The sequence below is a fragment of the Salpingoeca rosetta genome, assembly GCF_000188695.1.
Source record: "Salpingoeca rosetta unplaced genomic scaffold supercont1.17, whole genome shotgun sequence".
Lineage (NCBI taxonomy): Eukaryota > Choanoflagellata > Craspedida > Salpingoecidae > Salpingoeca > Salpingoeca rosetta.
Window position 1 is genome coordinate 1,030,186 of NW_004754917.1, and position 25,002 is coordinate 1,055,187.

A 25,002-nucleotide genomic window follows, 5' to 3' on the forward strand; every position below is an offset into this window, starting at 1 on the left:
GGGTGAAGCAGCACCAATTGCACCGTGCAGCGATGGTTTCGCGCACATGCGCGTCTCCTTTGTCATGCACATGTGAGTGAAGTGGTGAAGGGATGAAAACAAGGGGTGGTGACACGATCACCACAACCCAACCACAAACATGACGAGGCAACGAGACGCAGAGGGCAGCGAGAACCATCACCAACCACACAACCACGCAACCGCACAACCACAACAGCGGGCAATGGCGAGGGAACAAAAACGCACGTGTTCGCTTGCTCAACACTCGTCGATGCTGTCAAGCAGCGCTCGGTTCTCACGCACTCACACACACCACACAGGCAATCATGGACAGTTGGAGTGGGTAGTCGTAGTCAACACTGTAGGACAATTCACGCACACACACACACGCACACACGAAAACAAACAGAAACATCATACAGAAGCGCAGCACAAACACACACACACACACACACACACTCAAAAGGAGAATGCACAGTATGCGGGCGATTGGAGATAAACACACGTGGGTTGACTCAAGGCACCGCACCACAAATGGGGCGCAAAAGGAAAGAAACAGGCAGCAGCAACAACAAAGCGTCAGCCGGCACACATGAGACGAAACAAGGAAGAAACGCAGCACGTTCAGGAGATGCTGGTTGTGGAGAAGGATGGTTTGTTGGTTTGATGGGCAGCGTTGGATGCTTGCGTTGCGTTGCGTTGTTGTGATGATTGCGTTGGAGCAGAAGTGGAGTTGGTTGGATAAAAGCGAAGTGGGAGAAGGGTGGACCGAGTGCGAGGAGTGTGGTGCTACTCGTCTTGGGGCAAAAAGAAAAAGGGAGAAAGGGAGAGATAAGGGGGAGGGGGAGTTAGGCCTCGTAAAAGCGGACGAGGTCAACGTTCATCTGACCAGCGGAGCCCGTGCTGTCAATGACGACAAACACGCCCTCGGAGGACGGTGCAGTGAAGGACATGGAGAAGCTGGTGAAGGTGCCCTGCGTGACATCGCCCGTGGTGACATCAATCGTGGCAAGCACGTCCTGCGACGTGGCAGACACAACAGCAATGGTGCCCTCAGAGAAGTCCTCATCCGCACGCCAGCCAATCATGGCCTCAACCGTGTAGGTCGCGCCGGGGGTCATGGAGAAGGACGACGGCTGTTGCAGCATGCTGGCAGTCTGGAAGAGGAAGGCAACGTTGTCGCCGCTGGGTGCACCGCCAGGGTAGCTGACAATGTCTGGGTTGAGCACGCCGGCAACGCCAGTCGTCACCCACCCGGAAATGTCGGTGGTGAAGTCGTTGTCGTTGGGGAGGTTCGTGGCCTCAAAGTCAGAGTTGCTCAGCACGTTGGGGTCGGCAGTCGTGCTCGTGGTCGTGGCAGCGGCAGTGGTGGTGGTGCCCTCCGTAGTCGTCGGGTTCAGGTTCGTGTTGACAAACACGTGGTCGATGTTCACCTGCCCGGTGCTGCTGGCGCCAATGAAGAGAAGCACAACGTTCTCGCCATCCACACCACTCGGCGTCACAAAGTTGAGGTCGATGCGGGCAAACTCACCCGAGGCAACGTCGTTGCTCGTGTACGCGCCAGAGGCGAGCACCTCGTTGGTGTCCGAGGACGACACAAACACCTGCACGCCGTTGAAGGCGGTGTCGGCGCGACGGCCAATCCAGAAGTAGAACGACACGGGCGTGCCCTCGGAGAGCGTGTAGCCGGTCGTCTGCTGTGCACTCGCAGTGCCGCGCAGGAAGAGAACCTGGTTGCCGTCGGGCGCATCCGTGGCAAAGTTGACGCCGGTGGTGGGGCGGAACACGCCAGAGGTGCCGGACAGCGTCCAGCCGGTGGCGCTGCCAGAGAAGTCGCCATCAGCAGCAAGCGACGGCAGCTCAAAGCTCGGGTTTGTGGCGGCGCTCACCTGCGGTGTGGTGGTGGTCGTCGTCGTGGTAGTTGTCGTGGTCGTGGTGGTGGTGGTGGTTGTGGTTGTGGTTGTGGTGGTTGTGGTTGTGGTTGTGGTTGTGGTGGTTGTGGACTGGGTCGTGGTCGTCGTGGTGGTGGTCGTGGTGGTGGTCGTTGTTGTTGTTGTTGTGGTGGTGGTGTCAGGGTAGGCGCGCACACGCACGTCGTCGACGTTGACCTGACCGGCGGCGGCGGCGCCGCCAAAGCTGAGCACGAGGGCCTCGTTCGTCACACCCTCGCCAACGGTGCCGGAGAAGGAGAACGACATAAACTCGCCCTGCACAACGTCACCGCTGTTGATCTGTGTGGAAACAATCTGGGTGCCGAGCTCCGTGAAGAGACCAACAACGAGGCCGTTGAAGGGCAGGTCGCTGCGCCAGCCAACGGAGAGGGACAGAGACACCTCGTCGCCCTCAGACACAGACAGGGTCAGGTCGGTCGACTGCTGGGCAACTGCGCCAGAGCGGAGGTAGAGGCACTGCACGCCGTCAGGCACGCCGCCAGCATAGTTGCTGGAGGTGGGGAAGTACACGCCAGCGTCGCCGCCAAGGGACCACGACGTGGCCTCGGTGGTGAAGTCCCCCGCAGCCGTGAGTGCGGGGCTCTCAAAGCTGCCGTTGTCCAGGGCATTGGGCTCCTCGGTTGTGGTGGAGGAAGACGTGGAGGACGAAGTCGACGAGGACGTGGAGGTCGAGGTCGATGTCGAGGTAGAGGATGTCGTGGACGTGGACGACGATGTGGATGTGGAGGAGGAGGTTGAGGTGGAGGTGGACGATGAGGTGGAGGTGGACGAGGAAGTCGAGGTGGAGCTGGAGGTGCTGGTGGTGTAGAGGGCGTCGCGCTTGCAGACGTAGCCACGGCGCAGGGTGCACTTGCGGTCCTCCCACTCGCCCTGCGGGGCACCAGCGCCGTCGCGCACGTTGAACAGGATGCAGTTCTCGCCAAAGTTGCGTGTTGGCTCACCGGGGGCATAGGGGGTCACGTCTGGGTTTGGCTCGCTGCCATCGGTCCACTGCAGGCCTGGGGAAAACTCCGGGAAGAAGCCGCCAATCCACAGCTCGTTGTTGGTGGTGGAGTCCAGGGAAAGCCAGAACACAAACTCGTGCTCCTCAGCAGTCAACACCGACACAAGGTCGCCATTGAGGTCCAGGCAGCCCTGGTGGGCATCGTCAAACACTTCCTTGTCCTCAATCACAATGTAGTCCTTCTCCATGTAGCGAGTCCATCCTGTGGTGAGAGAGGGGCGTGGGTGTGAGAAAGGGAAAGGGAGTGTGTGCGTGTGTGTGCGTGTGTGTGCGTTTGTGTGTGTTTTTTGTGCGTGTGCGTTTGTGTGTGTGTGTGTGTGTGTGTTGTGTGTGTGCGCGCGCGTGTTTTGTGTATCAATAAAAATGCACGTGCGTGGGCATGGGTGGAAAGAACAGAGGTAGCACGGAACGTTGTGAAAAGCAACACACGAGTAACACAGGCGCGCACGCGCGTACCATCGTGGGTCTTGAAGAATGTTGAGGTCGAGGTGGATGTGGATGTGGATGTGGAGGTTGAGGAAGACGTGGACGTGGACGAAGACGTGGATGTCGAGGACGAGGTGGAGGTGGAGGTGGAGGAAGAAGAGGAGGTGGAGGAAGATGTGGACGTGGAGGACGACGAGGATGTGGTGGTTGAGGACGACGACGAGGTTGAGGAGGAGGAAGAGGTTGAGGAGGAAGAGGTCGTGGACGTCGATGAAGACGTGGACGTGCTGGAGGAGGAGGAGGTGGAGGACGAAGAAGAGGTGGAGGTAGAGGAGGAGGTGGATGTTGAGGAGGAGGTGGAGGTGGAAGATGAAGAGGACGTTGTGGAGGAGGAGGATGTGGAGGTGGAGGAAGAGGTGGAGGTGGAGGAAGACGAGGACGTGGAGGACGATGAGGACGTGGATGAGGACGAAGACGTGGACGATGTGGTGGATGTGGAGGTCGACGACGAGGACGATGTGGAAGTGGAGGTGGAGGTAGATGTGGAGGTGGAAGAGGAGGTTGTTGAGGATGTCGATGTGGAGGAGGAGGAGGACGTGGACGTGGACGTGGACGTGGTGAAGGTTGAGCGGCCGCAGAGGAAGGCGCGGAAGGCCTCACAGTCGCGGTCACCCCACATGCCGGTCTGTGTGCCGTCCTTGAGGCGAATGTCGTACAGGACGCACAGGCCGCTGTTGTCTGGCTCCGAGGGGAGGTAGGGCAGCTCGTAGTCGGGGGCGTCGCGGCCGTTGACCCAGTAGAAGTCGCGGGTGGTTTCGTCGTACTTGCCGCCAATCCACACCTCGTTCACGGGTGCTGTCTCATACAGGAAGTTGGAGATGAACATGTTCTCCTCGAGGTCGCGGATCGAGGCAAGGTCGGCGTCCAGACCCAGGCACACGTCACGTGCAGCGTCAAACTGCAGCTTGTTACCTTCGCCAAACACCTGGAACTCAAAGTTGTTGTGCTGCACCCAGCCTGTGTGTGTGTGTGTGTGGTGGGGTGGGGGGGGTGTTGTATCCTCGGCATTCTGTGACGACCACATATCATCCCAGTGATCTACCTTCACGCGGGGCTGTTCAAGAGCGGAAGACTTACTGTAACTTTGCGCGGCCGTGAGTAATCTTGAGATTACGTAAAGCTAGAGCGGTCTTCATAGTGGTCTATGATTGAGGGGAAAGTGCTTGGTACCTATGAGAAGTGGCACTACATAGATCGCATTCGTAAATAACATTCTACACCTGTTCAGTACGCTCGTCCTGGTCCCAGGATTTCGTTGCGGGATCCCATGTCATGGAGAGTTCGCTCACGGTAGGCTACGGCTTACCAACGTATCCGTCTCTGGCATCACTTGTGGATGAAATATCGCATACTGTAGTCTACGGAAAATGCTGATCCCGCCGTAAGAGCGCCTTTTTTTGCACTCCAGGGATATTACATTGAACAAATTTGCATACACTTTTGAGGAAGTTAATCATCTTACAACACCCCACATCTCCTTCGTCCACCCAACGAGTATAGACTAAAGTTTTTTGTCCCCGCACCCACCTTTTTTTTGTTTTTTTGTGTGGGGGGGGGGGGGGGGTGATTGGTTGGATGATGGGATGAGCGTACAGCAAGAGATGGGATGACCAAAGTGAGTGAGTGACTGACTGTGCGTGTGTGCGTGTGCGTGTGCGTGTGTGTGTGTGTGTGTGTGTGTGCGTGTGTATGTGTGGATATGGTATTTGTGAACGAAGGAAATGCACAGGATGATGCACGTGGTGAAGGACACTGGGCAGGAGACGAACCGTCGGGGGAGATGACAAAGTCGGTAGTTGTGGTCGTGGTCGTGGTGGTCGTTGTCGTGGTGGTCGTGGTCGTGCTGTTTGGTGCATTAGATTCACAGGGTTGGTGTGAGAGGCGTACAGGAAAAGACAGTGGAACAAGCAAGCTAGGGGGGGGGCAAGGATGACAGGGTTTCCTTCATGCATGCATGCGTGCATGCATGAACACGTGCAAGCAAGCGAGCGTGGAAAATGAAGGAGGAAGCCTTGAGGCGCACATATGACACGAGAGGCCAGTCATATCCAACACAAGCAACCCGCACTACAGATTGTCAGCCACTTACTCGAGGAAGGAGGTGAGGGAGCAGTCATCAATGTACGCGATCTTGCCGGTGGTGTTGCTGGAGAAGCCGACACGAATGGGAACGCCGTGTTCAGAGAAGGTGGCGGTGAACTCGGTGGAAAACTGGTACAAGACACCGTTGTCGACGTCAGCATCGACAATGGTGGTGCTTGACAGCACGGCGTTGTTGTCGTCGCGGCGAAGCTGCATGGAGACGGTGCGCATGTCGGGCCCCTCGTTGTCGATGGCCTCGCCAACGTAGCAGGAGAAGCGGTACGTGCGGCCAGAGGTGAACAGGTCATCCAGGCTCTGGTAGAAATCAACGTCGTCCCTCTTCACGATACCGGAGACGAAGGTACCATCGGGGATGACATCGTCTGTGAACAGGCCAGCGCCGGTAACGTTGAATGTCCTGACGCGGGTACGCACGCCTTCCATGACCCATCCGGTGAGATCGCCTGTCTCGAAGCTGGGGTTGGTCAGGGTGATATCGACGGGCTGTGCGCCGGCGAGGGCGACAGCGGCCAGCAGCAGCGTGGCTGCTGCAAACACGCGCATGTTGATTGGCTGGTCTTCTTTTCAGAAGAAGAGAAGCACGGAGAGCGGAGGAGGATGGGAATAAAAGGGGGGGGGAGGGAGGGAGGGATAATGAGTTGGCCAAGGCGGAAGGTCGGAAGGAAGATCGCAACCCAAAACGGATAAGGCGTGTGATGCGATGAGGAAGACGTGTGAGTGGATGAGCGGCTCCGTGTGCGTGCATGTGAGAGAGGGGGGGGGAAGGGTGATGGATGTCGAGCGGAGACAATGGATGTTGCTTTGTGTGGCGATAGCGCGAGCTGAGGAATCGTGGTGGGATCGAGTAGGCTTGGCACGGAAATGGCGATGCAAGCAAGCAAGCAAGAACAAGTGAAGCAAGCGAGAACAAGCAAGCAAGAGGGGGGGGGGTGAATGAATGAATGAATGCAAGGCGATTCGTTCGTGTCCACACTCACCAATGGGTGGAAAAGCAAACAGTGGACTTGGCAAGCCGAGCGCTCGTGGTGCGTGCTTGCAAGCACAGGAAACGGGAGGAAAGGCTTGGCTGGCAAAAGTCGACAAGCAGGTGGGGTTGGACAGAGAAAGTGTGCATGTGTGTGCATGTGTGTGCGTGTGTGTGTGTGGGGGCGTGAGTGTGTGTGTGTGTGTGAGAGAGAGAGAGCGAGGTGATGCGTGTTGGGATGCGACTGCAGGTGTTGGAAGGTGAGGAGGCAACAATGTCATTGGCGCGAAGAGAGGCTGAGTGGAAGGAGGACGACGGCCAATGTGACAACGGGAGGGAGGACGGGCGTGACAGAGCCACCAAAGGCCACGCTCACACACAAGCAAGCAAGCAAGCAAGCACACCAGGTCAAACACAAGGGGAGTTTTGCGCAGAGGATGGATCATTCGGGTGGGGCCTTCCCCCATCCGTCCATCCCATATGCGTGTGGGATGGGATGGGATTGCAGCCAAGAGCCGCGCCCGCTCTCTGCGGATGCACTCACCAGGTGGAGAGAGGGGAATGTGGGTCTGCGCTGGACCAAGGCTTGGGACGCACTCTATGGGTGCGTATGCGGAAGGAAGGATGGAGACGTGATGAGAGTGGGAGAGAAAGCAGCAGACCGGCAGAGCAGCAGAGCGGCAGAGAGAGAGGAAGGGTGGGTCACGGAGTCAAGTCGCGTGTGAGGTGTGTGTGTGTGTTTGATGGTAGTGAGGCAAAACACAACACACGCTTTGCTTTTCTTGCTTTGCTTCAGTGCTTCCTTATTCTGTGAGTTTTGTTGCCTGCAAGCACGCACGACACAAAACAATCACGCAACAAAGCAAAGGCGGCGAGGCACACGCACACAACGCCGTGCGCACTGACGCAGGGGCGAGTTAAGTTTTGCAGTGAGCGCGCCGCGCCTGCACCAAATCAGTGACCCTCCCCACTCAATGGGTGGTCGCGCGCGATTGATGAGAAAAAAAATTATTGTTTTGTGGTGCTTGGAAGGAAAGACACCGCAAGATTTTCGTGAAATGGCGACTGGCCGTTTGCATGCAGGCAACAACGCCGATGATTCGTGGACACCTTCCACGATGACTCGCTACGCTCTTCAACGCCACTTGGTAGGAGTCATCGGTGCTTCGTTGATACGATGTCGTCAGGTGGCGAATGCGAAAGCTGGTGGTTGTGTCGGATACAGAGAAGAAGCAGAAAGACGATGCATACCCACAGACACAGACATCCACTCCCACACACATACACTCACACTCACATACACTCACACTCACACTCACATACACTCACACTCACACACTCACATACACTCACACTCACATACACTCACACTCACACTCACATACACTCACACTCACACACACCGCCATGTTGGCGGAGGAAGAGCAGCAACCACAGGTGCCGTCATACCTGCGACGACGTGCATCATCGCAGGAAGCATCATCAACAGCGACCAAAGCACGGCGCCGCCACACAGCACATGGTCAGCACACCAACAACACCGACACGGACACCAGCCACGCCTGGATCAACATCAAGGTATTCGGAGAGATTGTGAGCGTGCATGTGTGCATGTGCATGTGTGTGTGTGTGTGTGTGTTGGAGTTGTTGAAAAGACGCGTTGCATGCAACACGCACACACACACACACACTCATGCACACACATGCACACACATGCACGCACACACACACACACACACTCTCTCTCTCTCCCTCTCTCCCTCACGCACACACACACACACTCTCTCTCTCCCTCTCCCTCACGCGCGCACACACACACACACACGCACGCCCAGGCCGATGAAGTGCCATCGCTGAGGACGGCGGTGTGCTATTCCAGCAGTGGAGCAACAGAGACTCCCGATGATGTTGCCACCACCGTGCAAGCGGAGGACGCAGATGCGGTGCTTCGCCGCATCCAGGAATGCCTGCCCTCGATCAATCTACAACAACAACAGCAACAAACTGAGGCACATGCGCAACGCTCGCAAGCACGAAACAAACATGCAACCCCACGTCGGCGTCACGCAGCAGCTGTGCCAATCGTGCCCATCCGCATCCCACAGGCCTGTTCTGCCAACTCTGTGAATGACGACACAGCATCACAACAAACGCACCCAGCAACGACCGCACAGGCATCACCGCCTATTGGGGACCAAGCACTCTGCGTCTCCCTTGACCTGCACACCATGGCTGCGGAGTCGGATGTTCCAACGATGGTGAGTACCATCAAATGGACATCTGGCCATCCTAACTCTCATACTGTCATAGATCATCAGCCAACACACGCACACAGGCACACACACACACATACGCACACATGGCATGCCTTGTGGCATTGCGGCCTTGTGCATTCCCCTCTCCCCCGATCCTCTCTCGCACGCTCCATTCACCACGTCACGCATTGCCCCAAGGTGCTGTTAACACGTCCATTTTGCCTCCGACACTTGTTCACTTTATTATTTGTTGACATGATGTGGCTGGCGCGCTCAATTTAATAGCAACGCTCCCACCAGCCCGAACTGTTGATCTTCCCGCATATCACGGATACGCCAAAGGGAATGCTCGCAGCGCTCCAAGCACTCAAGGTACAGCGTGCTCGTGCGCTAGTGCTGGCGAGACAGAAGAGTTTGTGTCACAGCACAGGGAGCACACGAGCACAGAGCAGAGGTTCTGTTGGCTGCGGGGGGGGGGGTCAAAGAGCACGAGAGGAGGAAGGCTTTCGTGCAAGCGATCAGATTTCCGGACAACTCATGTCTTTCGAAAACCACCCAACAGGAGCAAGTCGATGGGGCGATTTCTGGCACACAGGACCAAGCACCACCCATAGCTTGTCTGGTCATCACAAGCGAAGACAGGTGCCGTCCTTCTGACAACTTGCTTGACGGTGCATACCATGCGACACCGCGTGCAACAGTACAGCCACACACACACACACACACACACACACGCAAGACACACACACACACACACACACGCAAGCACACACACACACACACACACACACACACACACACACACACACACACACACACACACACACACACACACACACACACACACACACACCGTACACACACACGCAAGGCACACGAACTTTTTGTCTAACCGACACGTTTGTGCTGCCCTTGTTCGTCTCCCAACTGTAGGATCCCTGCGTTGTGGGAAGGGGCATTCGAGAAGCTTGAGGCGTGGGCGCAGAGGCAACGCGTGTTGCTGACGGTGTGCGAAGGAAACAACGATGCCCAGTTTCGCGCAAGCATCCTGCACGCAACATACTTTGCTGTCAAGCGACACAGGTCTGCTGAATGTGCGTTTGTGTGTGTGTGTGTATGTGTATGTGTGTATGTGTGTATGTGTGTGTGTGATTTGTGTCGATGCATGTGCGTGTGCGGGTGCTGGTTAGCACACGCCCCTGCCACAATGCAACAAACTCTGCCGCACAAGCGGCAAGTCACACCACATTCACTCAAACCAAGACCTTCGACACACACACACACACACTCTCTCTCTCACCCAAACACACACACACACACACACACACACACACACACACACACACACGCACACACACACAGAGGATGGTCGTTCGAGGAAGCCGCGGTCCTGCCAGATGCATGCCGTCAACAACAACAGAATGGAGCACGGCACCACCAGATGCTCGCAGCGAGACGCGAGAGCAGACTGCCGGCACTCCAGCGCACACCGCTTCCCCTCGCCACCATCAAAGGTGTGTCTATATATATGTGTGTGTGTGTGTTTTCCTTTTGTGTGTGTATGTGTGTCTTTGTCCATGGCTTCAGAAGCTCTTTCCTTAGCTCATCATGCCTCATGCCTGCATTGCGTTCATCCACCCTAACCCATATCGCCCTACCCCACGCTGGCTTACTGTTGTTTCGTGATACCTTCTGGCCACCAAACCCAATAGAGGGCTGGCTGTACAAGCACGAGGTTGGAACACGTACGCTCTTGCGTCGCGCATGGAAGAAACGCTTTTTCCGCCTCGAAGGCAACGTCCTCTCCTTCTACAGGTCTGGCTGGCTCTACGCATGCTCACGTGCACTTTTGTTTGTGTCTGTTTGTCTGTCTGTCTGTTTGTTTGTTTATGTGTGTGTCTGTGTGTGTCTGTGTGTGTCTGTGTGTGTCTGTGTGTGTCTGTGTGTGTCTGTGTGTGGATGTGTGTGTCTGTGTGTGTCTGTGTGTCTGTGTGTCTGTGTGTCTGTGTGTGCCTGTGTGTCTGTGTGTGTCTGTGCCTGTGTCTCTGTCTGTCTGTGGTTGTGCAACACGCCTCCATGCATCCAGACAGACACTCGCCTCACATGACACATGCCTCATCTCACATGACACACAACACACTACACATGTGTGAACCCCCTCCCCAACGCACACACACACACACACACACACACACACAGGAGCGAGGCGGTTGGTGAGCAGGCTGTCGGGCTTGTGAACTTGAGCGTGGCGTCGTCCATTGTCACAAGACCACACACGCAGGGTGGTGGTGCCTCCACCAGCATCGTGATCAGCTCACCACAAACGATCCTCAGCGTGTATGCGAGTACAGACGCAGATACACTTGAGTGGTACGGCACCATCAAGGCTGCCGCAGCCGTGCACAACACCGAGACCGTTTTTCCAATGTCCCCGGTTAACACCCACCAACTCAGCGTCCCCGCAACCGAACGTAAGCTGCACACGAACAAGACGGGATGAGAAACAGAGGACAGCGCACTACACGTTCCACTTGCGCCGCTTGTTTGGTCCACTGTAACAGCACACACACACACACACATTTTCATAGAAGGACGCTCACTTACACACTTTGCCACTCTTCCTTTACATGCCTATCGTCTTGTCCGACACCCACACACCCACACACCCACACACACACACACACACACCCACACACCCACACACACCCACACACACCCACACACACACACACACACACACACACACACACACACACCCACACACACCCACACACACACATACACGTGCACACATACGCGCGCACATACGCGCGCACACAAACGTGCACACACATTCACATCCACGCCGTCACCACCGCCATAACGCCACCCACAACCACCACCACCACCACGATAGGCCTGGACCAGGAGAAGCGAGACGCGTTGATGCTGCAGCACGCAGCGCTGGTCAAGTCAATCACACCCGCGGAACACCGCTGCCAAGACATGGAATGCGACCTCATCACTGGTGCTGGCCTTGCACAGTACAAGGAGAGCGGGAGTCGCAGCGGCACGCCGCACCAGCGCCGTCGCCGATACTCAAGCAGCTCTCGCTCGCCTGCCGCCTCACCAAGGCAACACCAGCACCAACACCAACACCAGCACCAACAACAACAACAACAACAACAGCAGCAGCAGCAGCAGCACTGCGACGTCTCAACCACAAAACACGTGCGCGTGTTCCTGTGTACCTCCTACGGGGATATGGCCATGGAACGTGAGGCAATTCGCCGCAAGCTTGTGCCCTTCCTCACGCGCTTTGCACAAACGCTCGACATGACGTTTGAGCTTGTGGACCCATTTGAGGCTGTGACAACACAGCAGCAAGCGCTGGACGACCACGCCCTCGCCCACATCACCGCCGCTGCCCGCGCGTGTGTGAGCGAATCGGCAGCAACAGCGTTCATCTCCATCCTCGGCAACTCCTACGGAGATATCATGCTGCCCACGACCATCCCCGAACAAGAGCTTGGTGCCATTCGCTCAACGCTGCTGTCGCTTGACACAGACGACGCACGCGCAGCGCTCAACCTCGTGCATCGCTGGTACGTTCGCGACCTGAACGCGCAACCAGCGGTGGCCCGTCTTCTCCCCATTGCCACACACCACCCAATCAACAGCAGCAAGAAGAAAGAGCGGGCAGCAGCGTGGCAGGCGTGGGCAGCAGAGCGCCAGCAACTCCACGCCGCACTCGTTGACGGCACGAGTGGACTACGCAGCAGCGCGCAGATGACAAAGTACGTTTGTACGCTGCAGGACCAGCTGTGCGTGCATCACTTTGCAGAGAACGCGGACAGAAACGCGCAGTGCATTCTGGTCAAGCGCTGTTTCAAGACCCCGCCACCCGTACCGACAAACGGCCGCGCAGCAAGCAAAGGCGCCAAGCTGGCAGCCGCGTATGGGGAGGACCCACAGTCGCACCGCGCGTCGCGTCTCAACCGCCTTCGTGAACGCCTCTCCCACGCCACTTCGGAGCAACGCGTGCTGCAGTTTGACGTGGACTGGGTGTCCGGTGCCGGCTTGTCTGACAAACACCACCACGCATACATCAACAACCTCGTCGCTGCGCTGCGCGAACGCATCACAACAGACATCCTGCAGGCATACCGAAAGACGGAGGCAAAGGAGCTGTTGGCTGAGCTGCAACAACACGGCGTGCTCGCACGGTCCATTGCGGCACAGCCAGGGTTCACGCGCCCAGGGCTCATGGACAAGCTTGAAACATATTGCCTGCAAGCAACCGCAGCCGAAATGAACGCCCGCAGCACCGCTGCTCCTGCTGTCCTCCGCGCAGGCACATCCACGATGGTCGTGGAGTCTTCCACCGACCCTGCGCACAATGCTGGAGTTCAGAACCCTCTTGCCGACGACGACGGCGACAACAAAGACGATGACACTTGCAGCGCTGATGATGATTATGATGCTGATGATGCTGATGATGATGATGGGTTGTGGCCGCTGATTTTGCATGGCCCGTCTGGGTGCGGCAAGTCGTGGCTGTGCGCAAACCTCATCAGCAAGCTGCAGCTGACAGCGGCGATAACCAAAGGCGCGTGCTGTGCACACGGAGGCGATGACGCTGGAGCTGTGCACGGGCGTGTGCTGGTTTACCGCTTCCTCGGACACACCCACGCGTCCACAGATGCCCGCTCACTCCTCTACAGCATGTGTTCGCAGATTCAGCAAGCCTACAGCAACGACGATGCTCATGCGGATGGCGATGGCGGTGGCGATGCTGCTGGTGATCGTATGTGCCACCCTGGCAGCCGCACGTCTGCTTCCAGGGGAAGTGATCACCACGCATCGACAGCGAGCAGCAACACGTCGCACCCGCGCGTCGCGACAGGAACACCAACGACAACAACATTCACAACGACAACGACGACGATGGTGGCCCGACCACCGCACACATTTCAGGCGCTGTGCGACCACTTTGCCCGATGCCTGCGACTGGCGACAGCACACAGGCCGTTGGTGATTGTGTTGGATGGGCTTGATCGCCTGTCGCACGCATACGGCGCGCTTCAGCACTTGCACTGGTTGCACGTGCACCGCCGCCTCCCTCTGCACGTGCGCTTGGTCATCTTCACAGCACCTACCACACAACGCCCATCCCACATCGACATCCTTGCCAACATTGAACAGCAGCAGCAGCAGCAGCAGCAGCGACAAGCGCAACACCCACAACATGCAGGTGTTGTTGTACCATCGCCCTCATCGTCACCAGCACCACCATCGGAGTGCGTGTTGGTTCCGGTGGGGCTGCTGGCACGTGGTGTGCTCAACACCTCCACCGTTCGCACGCTTCTCAAGAGCGCACACAAGCGCACGGTGACGCAGAGCCAGGCGTCTGCTCTCATCCGCGCCTTTGCCGCCTGCAGCAGCCCACTCATGCTTCAAGCCCTCATGAAGCTGGCCACGGAATGGCAGTCCACAACACCATATGGCGAAGGGCCAGCGCTGCTGGAAGGGCTTCCAAACATCACCGCAGCCGACGTGCTGGCGGTTCTGCTGCAGCTATGGGAAGATCGCCACGGCCACGCCCTGGTGGAGCACGTGCTGTGTCTGGTTGCCACCGCTGAGCACGGCATTGCACCGGAGATGCTGCAGCAGCTGGCGGCGGGAAGTGGCGGGAACCACGAGGCAGTCACGTCTGCCTCGCACGCCAAAGGAGGAGAGGCTGCACTCTCCAGGGAGCGCCTCCCAACGCTGTCGTGGCTGGCACTGCTGCACGACATTGAGTTTGTATTTGCAGTGCACCATCGCCCCATTGGCCGCTCTGCTGTCTCCATCGCCCACCCTGCTTGGGCAGAGGTGATCCGTGAGCGCTATGGACTGGAACGCAACAGCAACAGGCAACACTATTTTCACCGCCTGCTGGCACGCGCCCATGCCCAGGTGTTTGACGCTGAGGCCGCGGCCCTCACACACTCCACCCGCCAAACCATCGCCGCTGCTGCTGCTGCTGCCGGGGGTGGTCGCAGCGGTGGCGGCGGCGGCAAGCGCAACAGCACGGGAGAAGGCAGTGCCACTGGCAGGAAGGCGAGGATGAGCACTGCGTGGACGCCACCGTCAACAGCAGCAGCGGTGGATCGGAGCACCGTCGTGCCACAGATGTGGGCTGCGCTGCAAGGGGTTGTCTTCCACCACCTTCGCAGTGGCGATGTGCAGCAGGCGATGCACATGATGCAACGGCCCGAATTCTTGCATTTGAAGTGCGCGGCAGGGCTCGCGCATGACGCCATGCACGATCTGGAGGAGCTGTCCTTGCGGCAGCCAGACTTTGGCATGCTGGACGAGTACAACATGCTGCTGATGCTCGTGAGCACGATCAGCGACCACCCGCACGTGGGCCTCCTTGACCACATGCTCCTGCCCGCCTTCACCACGCCACGCCTTCGCATGCGTGCACTTGAGCTACTGCACCAGTCACCTGGGCTCGCACAGGGGCTCATGTTCCTTGGCAGCGAAGCGCAGGGGAGCGCAGCCGATGGCGATAGCACCATGCACGCACTGGCTGCAATTGCCAACCGCGAACGGCCCAGCCCTTCCATGGCAAGCGCGGCTGTGTCGCACCTGAAATCGCTGGCAGGTGGCGCGGGCAGCGAGGGAGCCAGCTATGATGTCGCGCGTGTCTCGTTTGTGCACCACGCCGCTCGCTTTATTGTTCAGCGCAGCCACGGCGTCGACATTGTTTCCCTTGCGCCACTGACACTGACACGCAGTGCGGGCAACGAGGCCGGCAGTGCCACACGACAGGCGCCTGCAAGCACCACGATAGCCACTAGCAAAGACATGCCTGTGTTTGACTCGAGCCTGAGCGGCCGCGGCACAGTTGTGTGTCTTGGCTGCAGTGGCGGGGTGGCGGTGGTTGCAGACGTCACATCCGGTCACTGCCTGGCACGCACACCGACTCACGCAACCACAGCGTCACCGACTCCATCCCCAGCGTCGCTGCCCTCGCATTCTTCCTCCCCAACAAGCGCTGGCGTATCATCATCATCGTCGTCATCATCACCACTCACGGGCGATATTGTGCAAGTGTCCATTTCACACGACGCTGACGCGGCAGTCCTGCGGTCGTCAGCTGGTGTTGCGTACCTGTGGTCGTTGCCCCTCGACATTGCGCATGGCACAGCAGCAACTTGTGCCACGGATGATGTGCCCCGTGAACGTTCAACCACCGCCGTCAGCCGCACCAGTGCTGCCGGTGGCGTGGAGGGAGATGGACACCTGCCCCGACGGCAAACGAAGAAAAGCCGGCGGCACACCCGTAAGTTTGGCGGCCACCGCCATCACGCCGGGCAGCAGTCACACTGCGCCAGTGCCGCGACAGCAACAGCGCGTGGCGACCTGCAACGTCTTGAGGGTCACGCCGATCTTGTTACCCACGTTGTATTTGCACCCACGGGTCTGGACTTTGTCACCTGTGCACGCGACGGGCGCGTACTGCTGTGGAGCGGGCGTGGCAAATGCGTGAAGAAGATGCTGCGTGGCCACAGTGCACCCGTGGAAACAGCGCGCTTCCATCCTTCGGGCTCCCTGCTGATTTCGGGCGGCGAGGACCTGTGCGTGTGTGTCTGGGATGTGCGAACCGGCAAACTGGCGCGAAAATTGCGTGGGCACACGAGCACGCCCGAGATTTGCGCATTCGCGCCGTCGTTCTCATGCACGCGCGTCCAGGCGCTGTCTGCTTCGGCGGACGGGATTGTGCGCCTGTGGCAATTGGAGCGGGTACAAGACGGTTTGACCATCGCCACCACGACTGCTTCCAGCAGCAGCAGCAGCAGCAGCAGCGGCGGCGGCGGCGGCGGCGGCGGCGGCGGCGGCACCTTTACCCACGCCGTGCACGCTAGCAAGAACCGACACGGCAGCCATGCACATGATAATGACACAACCGATTCAAGAGTCACTGGGTGGCAGGTGGCCGGACAACACGAGCTCGCCATGGCCGCAGGAACGAATGGGATCACGCGGTCCATCTTGCATGCCAGCTTCTCAAGTGACGGCGCCCTGATTGGTGCAAGTTCAAACGCTGCGTTTGCTGTCTGGGACGTACACACCCAGCAGCTGCTCTATTACTTGCCCGGCGCCTGGAAAGACTGGGCATTCAGGTCTGTTACTTGCGCTTGGGACAGTGTTTGTCGTTTGTCGTTTGTCGTTTGTTGTTTGTTTGGCTTTATGCATGTGCTCGTTTGCTGATGTATGTGTGTGTGTGTGTGTGTTGATGCACTTGTTGTACACATTGGCGGCCTGCGCTTTGAACCGTCACCTTTGTTTCTGCGCCAACACACAATTGTGCAAACACACACACACACACACACACACACACACACACACGCAAGCACACATGCTCTCGCACGCACACTCACATCATGGTCGCCATGAAACTTAACATAACATAACGGCGGCTGTTGACGTCATCATGTGTGTATTGTAGTGGGCGTGGACGACAGGTGGCAATTGTTTCTCAAGCTGGCCACGTGCAGACGGTTCGGTTGGGATCCATCCTTCAGCGCCACAACGTCGCCACTGCATGCCAGCACTTGCCCACAAGTTGCACAGCTGAGGGGACAGACGTGATGCGCGTGCCACCTTCAACAAGAGATAGCGGGACAGCCACGATGGTGCTGACCAAGACACGTTCGCCAGCACAGGGGGTGCTTGCCACAGCATCGCTGCGCAGTAGCTGCACAGCGCACGTGCAATGCCTGGACGTGCACCCGCATGCCAACACGGTAGCATTCAGCGCGCACCGCGGTGTCATCACGCTGCTGCAACAGCCAGCTTCGGGAGCGGGGCGCGCAGCTGGGCTGCTGGACCTGGGTTGTGCTGTGTCAGCGAGCTACCTTGCCCACATGAGCGACATATTGTGCATGGCCTTCAACACGGAGGGAACGCTCTTGCTGTGTGGTGACCAGGAAGGGCGCGTGTGCGTTTGGGACACGGTGACAGGGACCGCAGTGTTGGACTGGGCTGCGGAGCACCAAGGGCATGCGGTGCACGCCTGCTGCTGGCGGAGCGATGCCCGCCTTGCAGCCACCTGTGACAGCAAAGGCATGGTGTTGGTGTGGGACGTGGAGCAGCGTGCGCTGCGGCGTGCTATCATGGCCCACACGTCAGCCGTTCATGCCTGTGCATTCAGTCCACGCGGGGAAGACATTCTGTGCGGGAGTGCTGATGGAGTGGCAGCCGTGCATCGTGTTCAAGATGGGTGTTGTGTGCGCACGCTTGTGGAAGGTGACCTTCCCATTCACTCTGTCGCCTACAGCGCCTACGGCAAGTACGCTGCTGTGGCCTTTGCGGATGGGGACATTGCGGTGTTTCTCTCGGGGACTGGGGAGGTGATACATGAGCTTGTTGGCGGGCACATTGGGCCTGTGGTCCGTGTTGTGTTTGCACAACAGGAGCATGGGTCGCTGCTGCTCTCCGCTGGCTGCGATGGCACGCTCAAGTTTTGGGGGCTTGACGCAGGCGAGGTGTTGAAGACCTTGATGCCGACGGGCATACCGGTCACCGCCCTTGCTTTGCGTTGCACACACGCAGGCACATGTGTTGTTGTTGGCGACGCAAGTGGGCATGTCGTCTCCCTCTCTCAATGCATGCCCTTGTAGTTAGTTGTGTGTGTGCAAGTGTGTATGCTGTGCTGTGTGTGCTGGGTTTGTTGTGCTGTGTGTTGTGTGTGTTGTGTGTGTGTGTTGTGTGTGCGTTGTATTGTGTGTGTGTGTGTGTGTGTTGTGTGAGCGTTGTATTGTGTGCGTGTGTGTGTGTGTGTTCTATTGTGTGTGTGTGTGCGTGTGTGTGTGTGTGTTTGTGTGTTGTGGGTTTGGGTTTATTTGGGAAAACTCGCTGAAATCTTACACTGTTCCCGGCGCTCAAAGATGGGGAAGGCAATTGCGGCAAAACAAAGGGCAGCGGTGCGCATGGGTGAATGTGTGTGAGAGCACGCGCCTCATAGACAGAAAGAAAAGTGAATCAATAGATAGATAGAAACCAAGTGCCTCGGTGCGAGGCTCATGTGTAGTGCTGCGACTGTCGCTTAGACGGTTGTGGTGTGCACCTCTGCTTTTTTCCACGCAACAACGCGCGGGTGATTAAATTTTGCAATTTGGGCAAAAGTTTTGCACTCCACGCACAAACGCCAGAGAGCGAAAGAGCGAAGAAGGCACCCACACGCAGGCGAACAACACAAAAGATGCTGGCAGGCGCGCGCAGTGTGGTGGGGCGGGTGTTGCCTCGTGCAGTGGTGAGGGCTGGTGCTGGTGGTCTGCAAGCGCAGCAACGCACGTTGCACTGGACTCCTGTTGCTTGCAAGAAAGTTGTGCCTTTCCTTCTGGCAGACATTGGCGAAGGCATTGCCCAGGCCACTCTTCTCGAGTGGTGCGTCATGCACTAGAGTACTTGCGTGTGTGTGTGTGTGTGTGTGTGTGTGTGTGTGCATTCGTGTGTGTGCGTGTGCGGGCGTGCATGTGTGCATGTGTCTGTTCAGACGCATGCGTCTGTGTGTGTGTGCATTCGTGTGTGTGTGTGTGTGTGTGCGTTTGTTTGTCCATATGCTTCTTCGTCTGTTCATGACATGCTGTTCATGCCTCACTGCACTACTCATCACCACCTTGACCAGGCACGTGAGTGAGGGTGACCACGTCAACCAGTTTGACCCCGTTTGCGATGTTGCCAGCGACAAGGTACGACACACACACACACACACACACACAACCCATTCACAGTTGGAACGTGTGCTGCATTGGACCCAGTCACCGCCATGCGGTTTACCTCACGAACTTGCATTGCACGAAGATAACGAGCACAGCTTCACGCTTCACCAGCCAACTCCGACAGCGGCAACACGTACAAAATAGCATAACACATACACAAACGTACACAGCACCGCAAACCACACTCACACCACGCACACATACACACACACAGCACCGCAACGCAACCAACAACGTACACCCCACCACACCATAGCAATGCAACACCGCAAGCACGCCACTCTAATCTCTTGTCACACACCAATGCTCCATTCGCGGTGCATATCAACAACAGGCCAACGTGGACATCTCCAGCCGGTACGATGGCAAGGTGGTGAAGCTTCACTACGAAGTCGGAGAAATGGCCATTGTCGGCAAGCCCCTGATTGACATCGAGGTGGAGGACGATGACGATGGCGAGACTGATGAGGGCGCCTCCACTGAATCTGCCACGTCTGAAGCCGACGCTACCGCCGAGTCCCCAGCCATCCCCGAACAACAGGGCGCCACCGCAGGCCCCGCACGCACAGGCAAGGTTTTGATGACGCCCGCTGTTCGTCGCATTGTCCGCGAGAACAACATCCCGATTGAGCAAGTTGTTGGCACCGGCAAGGTACGCAAAATGTTCTGTGTGTGTGTGTGTGCGTGTGCATGTGCGTTTGCTCGCACTCATACTTGTAATTACACCCCCACACATTCACACTCACACATTCCCACTCACATGTACACATCCACACATTCACATACACATACACACACACACACACACCACTCACGCATGTTATTTTTTTTTAATTTCTTCAACTCGCTCCATCCCACCGACATTCAATCGTCAACACGCTCATCGCTCTTCCTTGGACACCCACCCACCTCTCATTGCAGAACGGCCGCGTGTTGAAGGAGGATGTTCTCAACTACCTGGAGCACGGCGCCCAGCCCGCCCAAGCACCGGCAACAGCGACAACAGTTGGTGCTACTGCATCTGCCAGCATGGGTCAACAGCAAGCTACCGCCACCACAGGCCGTGGTCTCGCCGAGGACCAGACACAGCCCATCTCCGGTATCCAGGCCGCCATGGTGAAGTCCATGACGGCGGCCTTGAAGGTGCCCCACTTCTCCTACGCCGAAGAGGTGGGTCGTGCAGGTCGCGTTCGTCTTGAAGTTGCGATGCTCCGGGCTCATGTTGGACTCAACCCACACCCACACCTGCACTCACAACACCCACACATGAATAACATACACACATGCACACGCACATGCACATTCATGGCTGCTGCCACGCGTTCTCATTCGTGCACGCTGCCGCTGGCCCTTACCCAAAACACGTGCATAGATTGAGATGGATGGCCTGATGGAAGCGCGCCAGACACTTCGCGCAATGGCCGCTGACTCGCTCAAGGTCTCGTACATGCCCTTCATCATCAAGGCTGCCTCTCTTGCCTTGGAGAAGTACCCAATCCTGAACAGGTGAGCACAATGCACTGGTGCAGCTCGGACCTGTGCACATGCACATGAAAATTACTTGTGCGTGCGCACATCTGCATGCCTGCTGCTTGTGTTTTCCTGCCGTTGCTGTTGTACAGACACCACGCACACCTGCCCAACACCATGCAATGATGTCTGCTCCAACTTCCTGTCATTCATGCACGTGCACTTTCTGCCAATCACACACACCCCGACAGTCATGTCAATGAGGAGTGCACATCTGTCACTCTCAAGGCTGAGCACAACATTAGTGTGGCCATGGACACACCGCTTGGCCTCGTTGTGCCAAACATCAAGAATGTCAACAACAAGAGTGTCTTTGACATTGCGCGTGACTTGAATGAGCTTCAGGTAAGGCGTGTTGTCCGCAAGTGTGCTTTTCAGTGATCATGTTTGCAGTCGTTTGTTCTGGCTCTTGGCAGTCGCTTTCTGCTTTGCCCAACAACAAAGTAAGCACACACACACACACACACACACGTACACGCGCACAAAACGCACACACGTTCACACGTACATACACCATCACACCAGGAACTTGGGGCGAAGAACAAGCTGAAGACGGAGCACTTGACAGGTGGCACGTTTACGCTGTCCAACATTGGTGTCCTCGGTGGGACATACCTTGGGCCTGTCATTGTAGTGCCACAGGTCGCCATTGGCGCAATGGGGCGTGTGCGTAAGCTGCCTCGCTTCGATGACAACGACAACGTCATCGCACGGCACATTATGGAGGTGTGTTGTGTGTGTGTGTGTGTGTGTGTGTGTGTGTCTGTAATCGCTAAACCCGTGTCATTAAACTCATCGACGTTGCCCCCTGTTTGTCTACAGATCAGCTTCAGTGCGGACCACCGCGTCATCGATGGTGTCACCATCGCCAAGTTCTCCAACGAGATGAAGCAGTTCATCGAACACCCACTGCGCTTGCTCGCCCACCTCAAGTGACTTGTGCTTTGATGGTGTTTGTTTGGTTGTATTGTGTGACACCATGGAACCGCAGTAGTTCTTGTGCATGCAATAAAAGATTGCTGGTCCAACACAAGGCATTTGAACAAGCATACAAACGCACATGCAAGCATACACATACATACGCACAGGCAAATACACACACGCACACACAATGCTGTACAACACCCTACAACTGCCCCGCAATCTACACATACAGCGCAACCCAGATCACAAAACGTTCACACAAGGTCATGCTCAGTACGGAATCTCACACAGAATGGCACGGCTATCCGAGTCAACGGTTGTTGTCCAGATGACATTGCCACCCTCGGTAACCAACATTGTGATGACACGGTCACTGGTAGTGTCAGAGCGTGGCTCGCCAACGCCCCATGGAACAAATGACCCGTCGTAAGGCGTGCCATCATCCCAAGTCGGAGTGCCACTCGTGTCCACGCGTCCGCCCAGCCACACGAATGCCGGCGGGCTGTCGCTCGTTAAGTAGCGCGTGACAAACTCCTGCTCTGCGCCTGTCCCCACGACAGCAAGCGCGCCGCTGAACGTGGCACAAATGACCTGGGCACTGTCGCGGTTGCCAGGCACGTCCAAGTACAGGTACTGCGAATCAGGCCCTTGAGCAAGACCTGCCGCAACGTCACAAACACGTCAAACAACCAAACGTGAGAACTTTGAAGGAGTAATGACATGGTAAGAGCACGCACAAAAACGTGCACATCGCTTCGGAGTGTGTATGGCAATGAGTACACGTATGGCACTCGCATACTACTATGCATTGCATCACACACGATATCAGTGCGAGTGTCCCTACTGACCATTGACAATTTCGACACTAGGCGTCGTCGTGGTTGCTGTCGTCGTCGAGGTTACCGTGCTACTGCTCGTGCTCGCGTCGTCTCGCTCACACAGGTAGTGGAGGCGACGCTTTTGGTAGTGTGAAAACCAATCGACATCATCAACGCCCCAAACCTTCATCCTCACACCTTGAAGTTCTGCGAGGAGCGGCTCGTTCTCCGCCCAGGGCGCCCAGCTATCATCGTACTCAGTGCCATCTTGCCATTCAACAGAGCCATCCAGGTTCACGACAGCCCCGAGCCAAACAGAACGACCCCGCGTGTGCAGGAAAATGTACCGCATCAGCAACTGCAGCTCCTCCTGAGAGCTGATTGTTGCAAGATGACCACCACGCAGCTGGCATTGCTCCTCCGCACCATATTGGTTGCGATAATCCTTGACGTAGAAGAACGTAGATGACAGTCCCACCAGCCACTCTGCAAGAACATAACAAGCAGGTTTGAGTTCGTGAGATGCAATAACACATGTCAAACTGCTGCAGACTGATGCAGATAACAAAATGGGTCAGTCAGCGAACAGGTTCCACGCACGTTCAGTCTCGTTTGTGGCTTCGTTGAAGTAATCCACGAATGTGAGGGCCTCTGTTGTCGTGGTGGTGGTGGTGAAACTTGTCGTCGTGGAAGACGAACTAGTTGAAGATGACGATGAAGTTGAAGACGAGGTGGACGTAGAGCTTGACGTAGTGGTCGAGGTCGAAGTCGAGGTGGAGGTGGAGGAAGACGTGCTAGTGCTCGTGGAAGTCGAGGTGGAGGTAGATGTGGAGGTAGAGGTCGATGTGGAAGTCGAGGTTGACGTTGAGGTGAAAGTCACGAATCCGGACCCGGAGCTGGAAGATGTGGATGTGGACGTACTCGTTGAGGTAGACGTAGAGGTAGACGAAGACGTGGAGGTAGAAGTAGAGGTAGACGTGGAAGTACTCGTGGACGTAGACGTGGAGGTGGAAGTAGAAGTGGAGGTAGAGGTGGAGGTCGAGGTGGACGTGGAGGTGGAGGTGGAAGTGGAAGTAGATGTGGAAGTACTCGTGGAGGTGGACGTAGAGGTGGAGGTGGAAGTGGAAGTAGATGTGGAGGTGGAAGTAGAAGTGGAGGTAGAGGTGGAGGTCGAGGTGGACGTGGAGGTGGACGTGGAAGTACTCGTGGAGGTGGACGTAGAGGTAGAGGTGGAGGTGGAAGTAGAAGTGGATGTGGACGTGGACGTGGAAGTACTCGTGGAGGTAGAGGTGGACGTGGAAGTAGAAGTAGACGTGGAAGTACTCGTGGAGGTGGACGTAGAGGTAGAGGTGGAGGTGGAAGTAGAAGTAGAGGTAGAGGTGGAGGTGGAAGTGGAGGTCGAGGTGGACGTGGAGGTGAACGTGGAAGTACTCGTGGAGGTGGACGTGGACGTGGAAGTACTCGTGGAGGTGGAGGTGGAGGTGGATGTGGATGTGGAGGTAGAGGTGGACGTGGAGGTGGACGTGGACGTAGACGTGGAGGTGGAGGTAGATGTGGACGTGGAAGTAGAGGTAGATGTGGAGGTCGACGTAGAGGTAGACGTGCTTGTGGACGTAGAAGTAGAAGTAGAAGTAGAAGTAGAAGTAGAAGTAGAAGTAGAGGTAGAAGTAGAAGTAGAAGTAGAAGTAGAAGTAGAGGTGGAGGTCGACGTAGAGGTAGATGTGCTTGTGGACGTGGAAGTACTCGTGGAGGTGGACGTGGACGTGGATGTCGACGTGAACGTCACAAAGCCTGAACCGGAGCTGGAAGTGGTTGAGGTGCTAGTGCTTGTGGAAGTGCTTGTGGACGTACTCGTGGACGTACTCGTACACGCGGATGTAGACGCACACGTGCATGTGGAGGTCGCAGGTTGACACGCGCTGGCAGTCGAGGTCGAGGTGAAGGTCAAACTCGCAGTCGACCTAGACGTACCCGTGGAGCTGGATCTGGCGGTTGAGGTTGAGGTGGAAGTGGACGTAGATGTACAGGTAGATGTGGTCGTGGAGGTCAGGTGGAAGTACTCGTGGACGTAGCCGTCGAGGTGGAGGTCGAGGTGCACGTAGAGCTGGAGGTAGATGTGGACGTGGACGTGGAGGTGGAGGTAGATGTGGACGTCGATGTGCACGTGGAAGTAGAGGTGGAACTGGAGGTCGACGTGGAAGTAGAGGTGGACG

General features: G+C 56.9%; 4 protein-coding genes across 4 annotated transcripts in view; 2 read left to right on the forward strand and 2 right to left on the reverse strand.

Annotated features, from left to right (window-relative positions):
* The window catches only part of PTSG_12510 (uncharacterized protein), a 7,341-nt gene extending 83 nt beyond the window's left edge, over positions 1 to 7,258 (reverse strand). The window contains exons 1-6 of the mRNA XM_004992271.1: positions 7,053 to 7,258; positions 6,522 to 6,610; positions 5,531 to 6,104; positions 5,211 to 5,284; positions 3,412 to 4,398; positions 1 to 3,157 (exon numbers count right to left, since the gene is read on the reverse strand). The exon at positions 1 to 3,157 is cut by the window's left edge and continues 83 nt beyond it. Of these exons, the coding sequence (XP_004992328.1) occupies positions 849 to 3,157; positions 3,412 to 4,398; positions 5,211 to 5,284; positions 5,531 to 6,087 (3,927 nt within the window). The 5' untranslated portion in view covers positions 6,088 to 6,104; positions 6,522 to 6,610; positions 7,053 to 7,258 and the 3' untranslated portion in view covers positions 1 to 848. The remainder of the gene's footprint in view (positions 3,158 to 3,411; positions 4,399 to 5,210; positions 5,285 to 5,530; positions 6,105 to 6,521; positions 6,611 to 7,052) is intronic.
* Positions 7,259 to 7,883: 625 nt separating this feature from the next.
* PTSG_06928 (uncharacterized protein) lies at positions 7,884 to 18,768 on the forward strand. The gene is made up of 10 exons (XM_004992272.1): positions 7,884 to 8,086; positions 8,344 to 8,766; positions 9,049 to 9,135; positions 9,326 to 9,405; positions 9,697 to 9,846; positions 10,126 to 10,277; positions 10,476 to 10,578; positions 10,963 to 11,234; positions 11,660 to 16,916; positions 17,243 to 18,768. Exons 1-10 carry the CDS (start codon positions 7,916 to 7,918, stop codon positions 18,414 to 18,416), a joined length of 7,869 nt encoding a protein of 2,622 aa, XP_004992329.1. The 5' UTR covers positions 7,884 to 7,915; the 3' UTR covers positions 18,417 to 18,768.
* A 118-nt stretch (positions 18,769 to 18,886) lies between these two features.
* On the forward strand, positions 18,887 to 22,077 carry PTSG_06929 (dihydrolipoyl transacylase). The gene is made up of 8 exons (XM_004992273.1): positions 18,887 to 19,182; positions 19,424 to 19,487; positions 19,852 to 20,169; positions 20,439 to 20,687; positions 20,890 to 21,023; positions 21,239 to 21,392; positions 21,573 to 21,773; positions 21,870 to 22,077. Exons 1-8 carry the CDS (start codon positions 18,998 to 19,000, stop codon positions 21,981 to 21,983), a joined length of 1,419 nt encoding a protein of 472 aa, XP_004992330.1. The 5' UTR covers positions 18,887 to 18,997; the 3' UTR covers positions 21,984 to 22,077.
* Positions 22,078 to 22,241: 164 nt separating this feature from the next.
* PTSG_06930 (uncharacterized protein) overlaps positions 22,242 to 25,002 on the reverse strand; it is a gene marked incomplete at both ends in the record, with an annotated part of 3,034 nt that continues 273 nt past the window's right edge. Inside the window, 5 exons of the mRNA XM_004992274.1 lie at positions 22,242 to 22,630; positions 22,820 to 23,275; positions 23,390 to 23,685; positions 23,711 to 24,580; positions 24,751 to 24,971. Of these exons, the coding sequence (XP_004992331.1) occupies positions 22,242 to 22,630; positions 22,820 to 23,275; positions 23,390 to 23,685; positions 23,711 to 24,580; positions 24,751 to 24,971 (2,232 nt within the window). The remainder of the gene's footprint in view (positions 22,631 to 22,819; positions 23,276 to 23,389; positions 23,686 to 23,710; positions 24,581 to 24,750; positions 24,972 to 25,002) is intronic.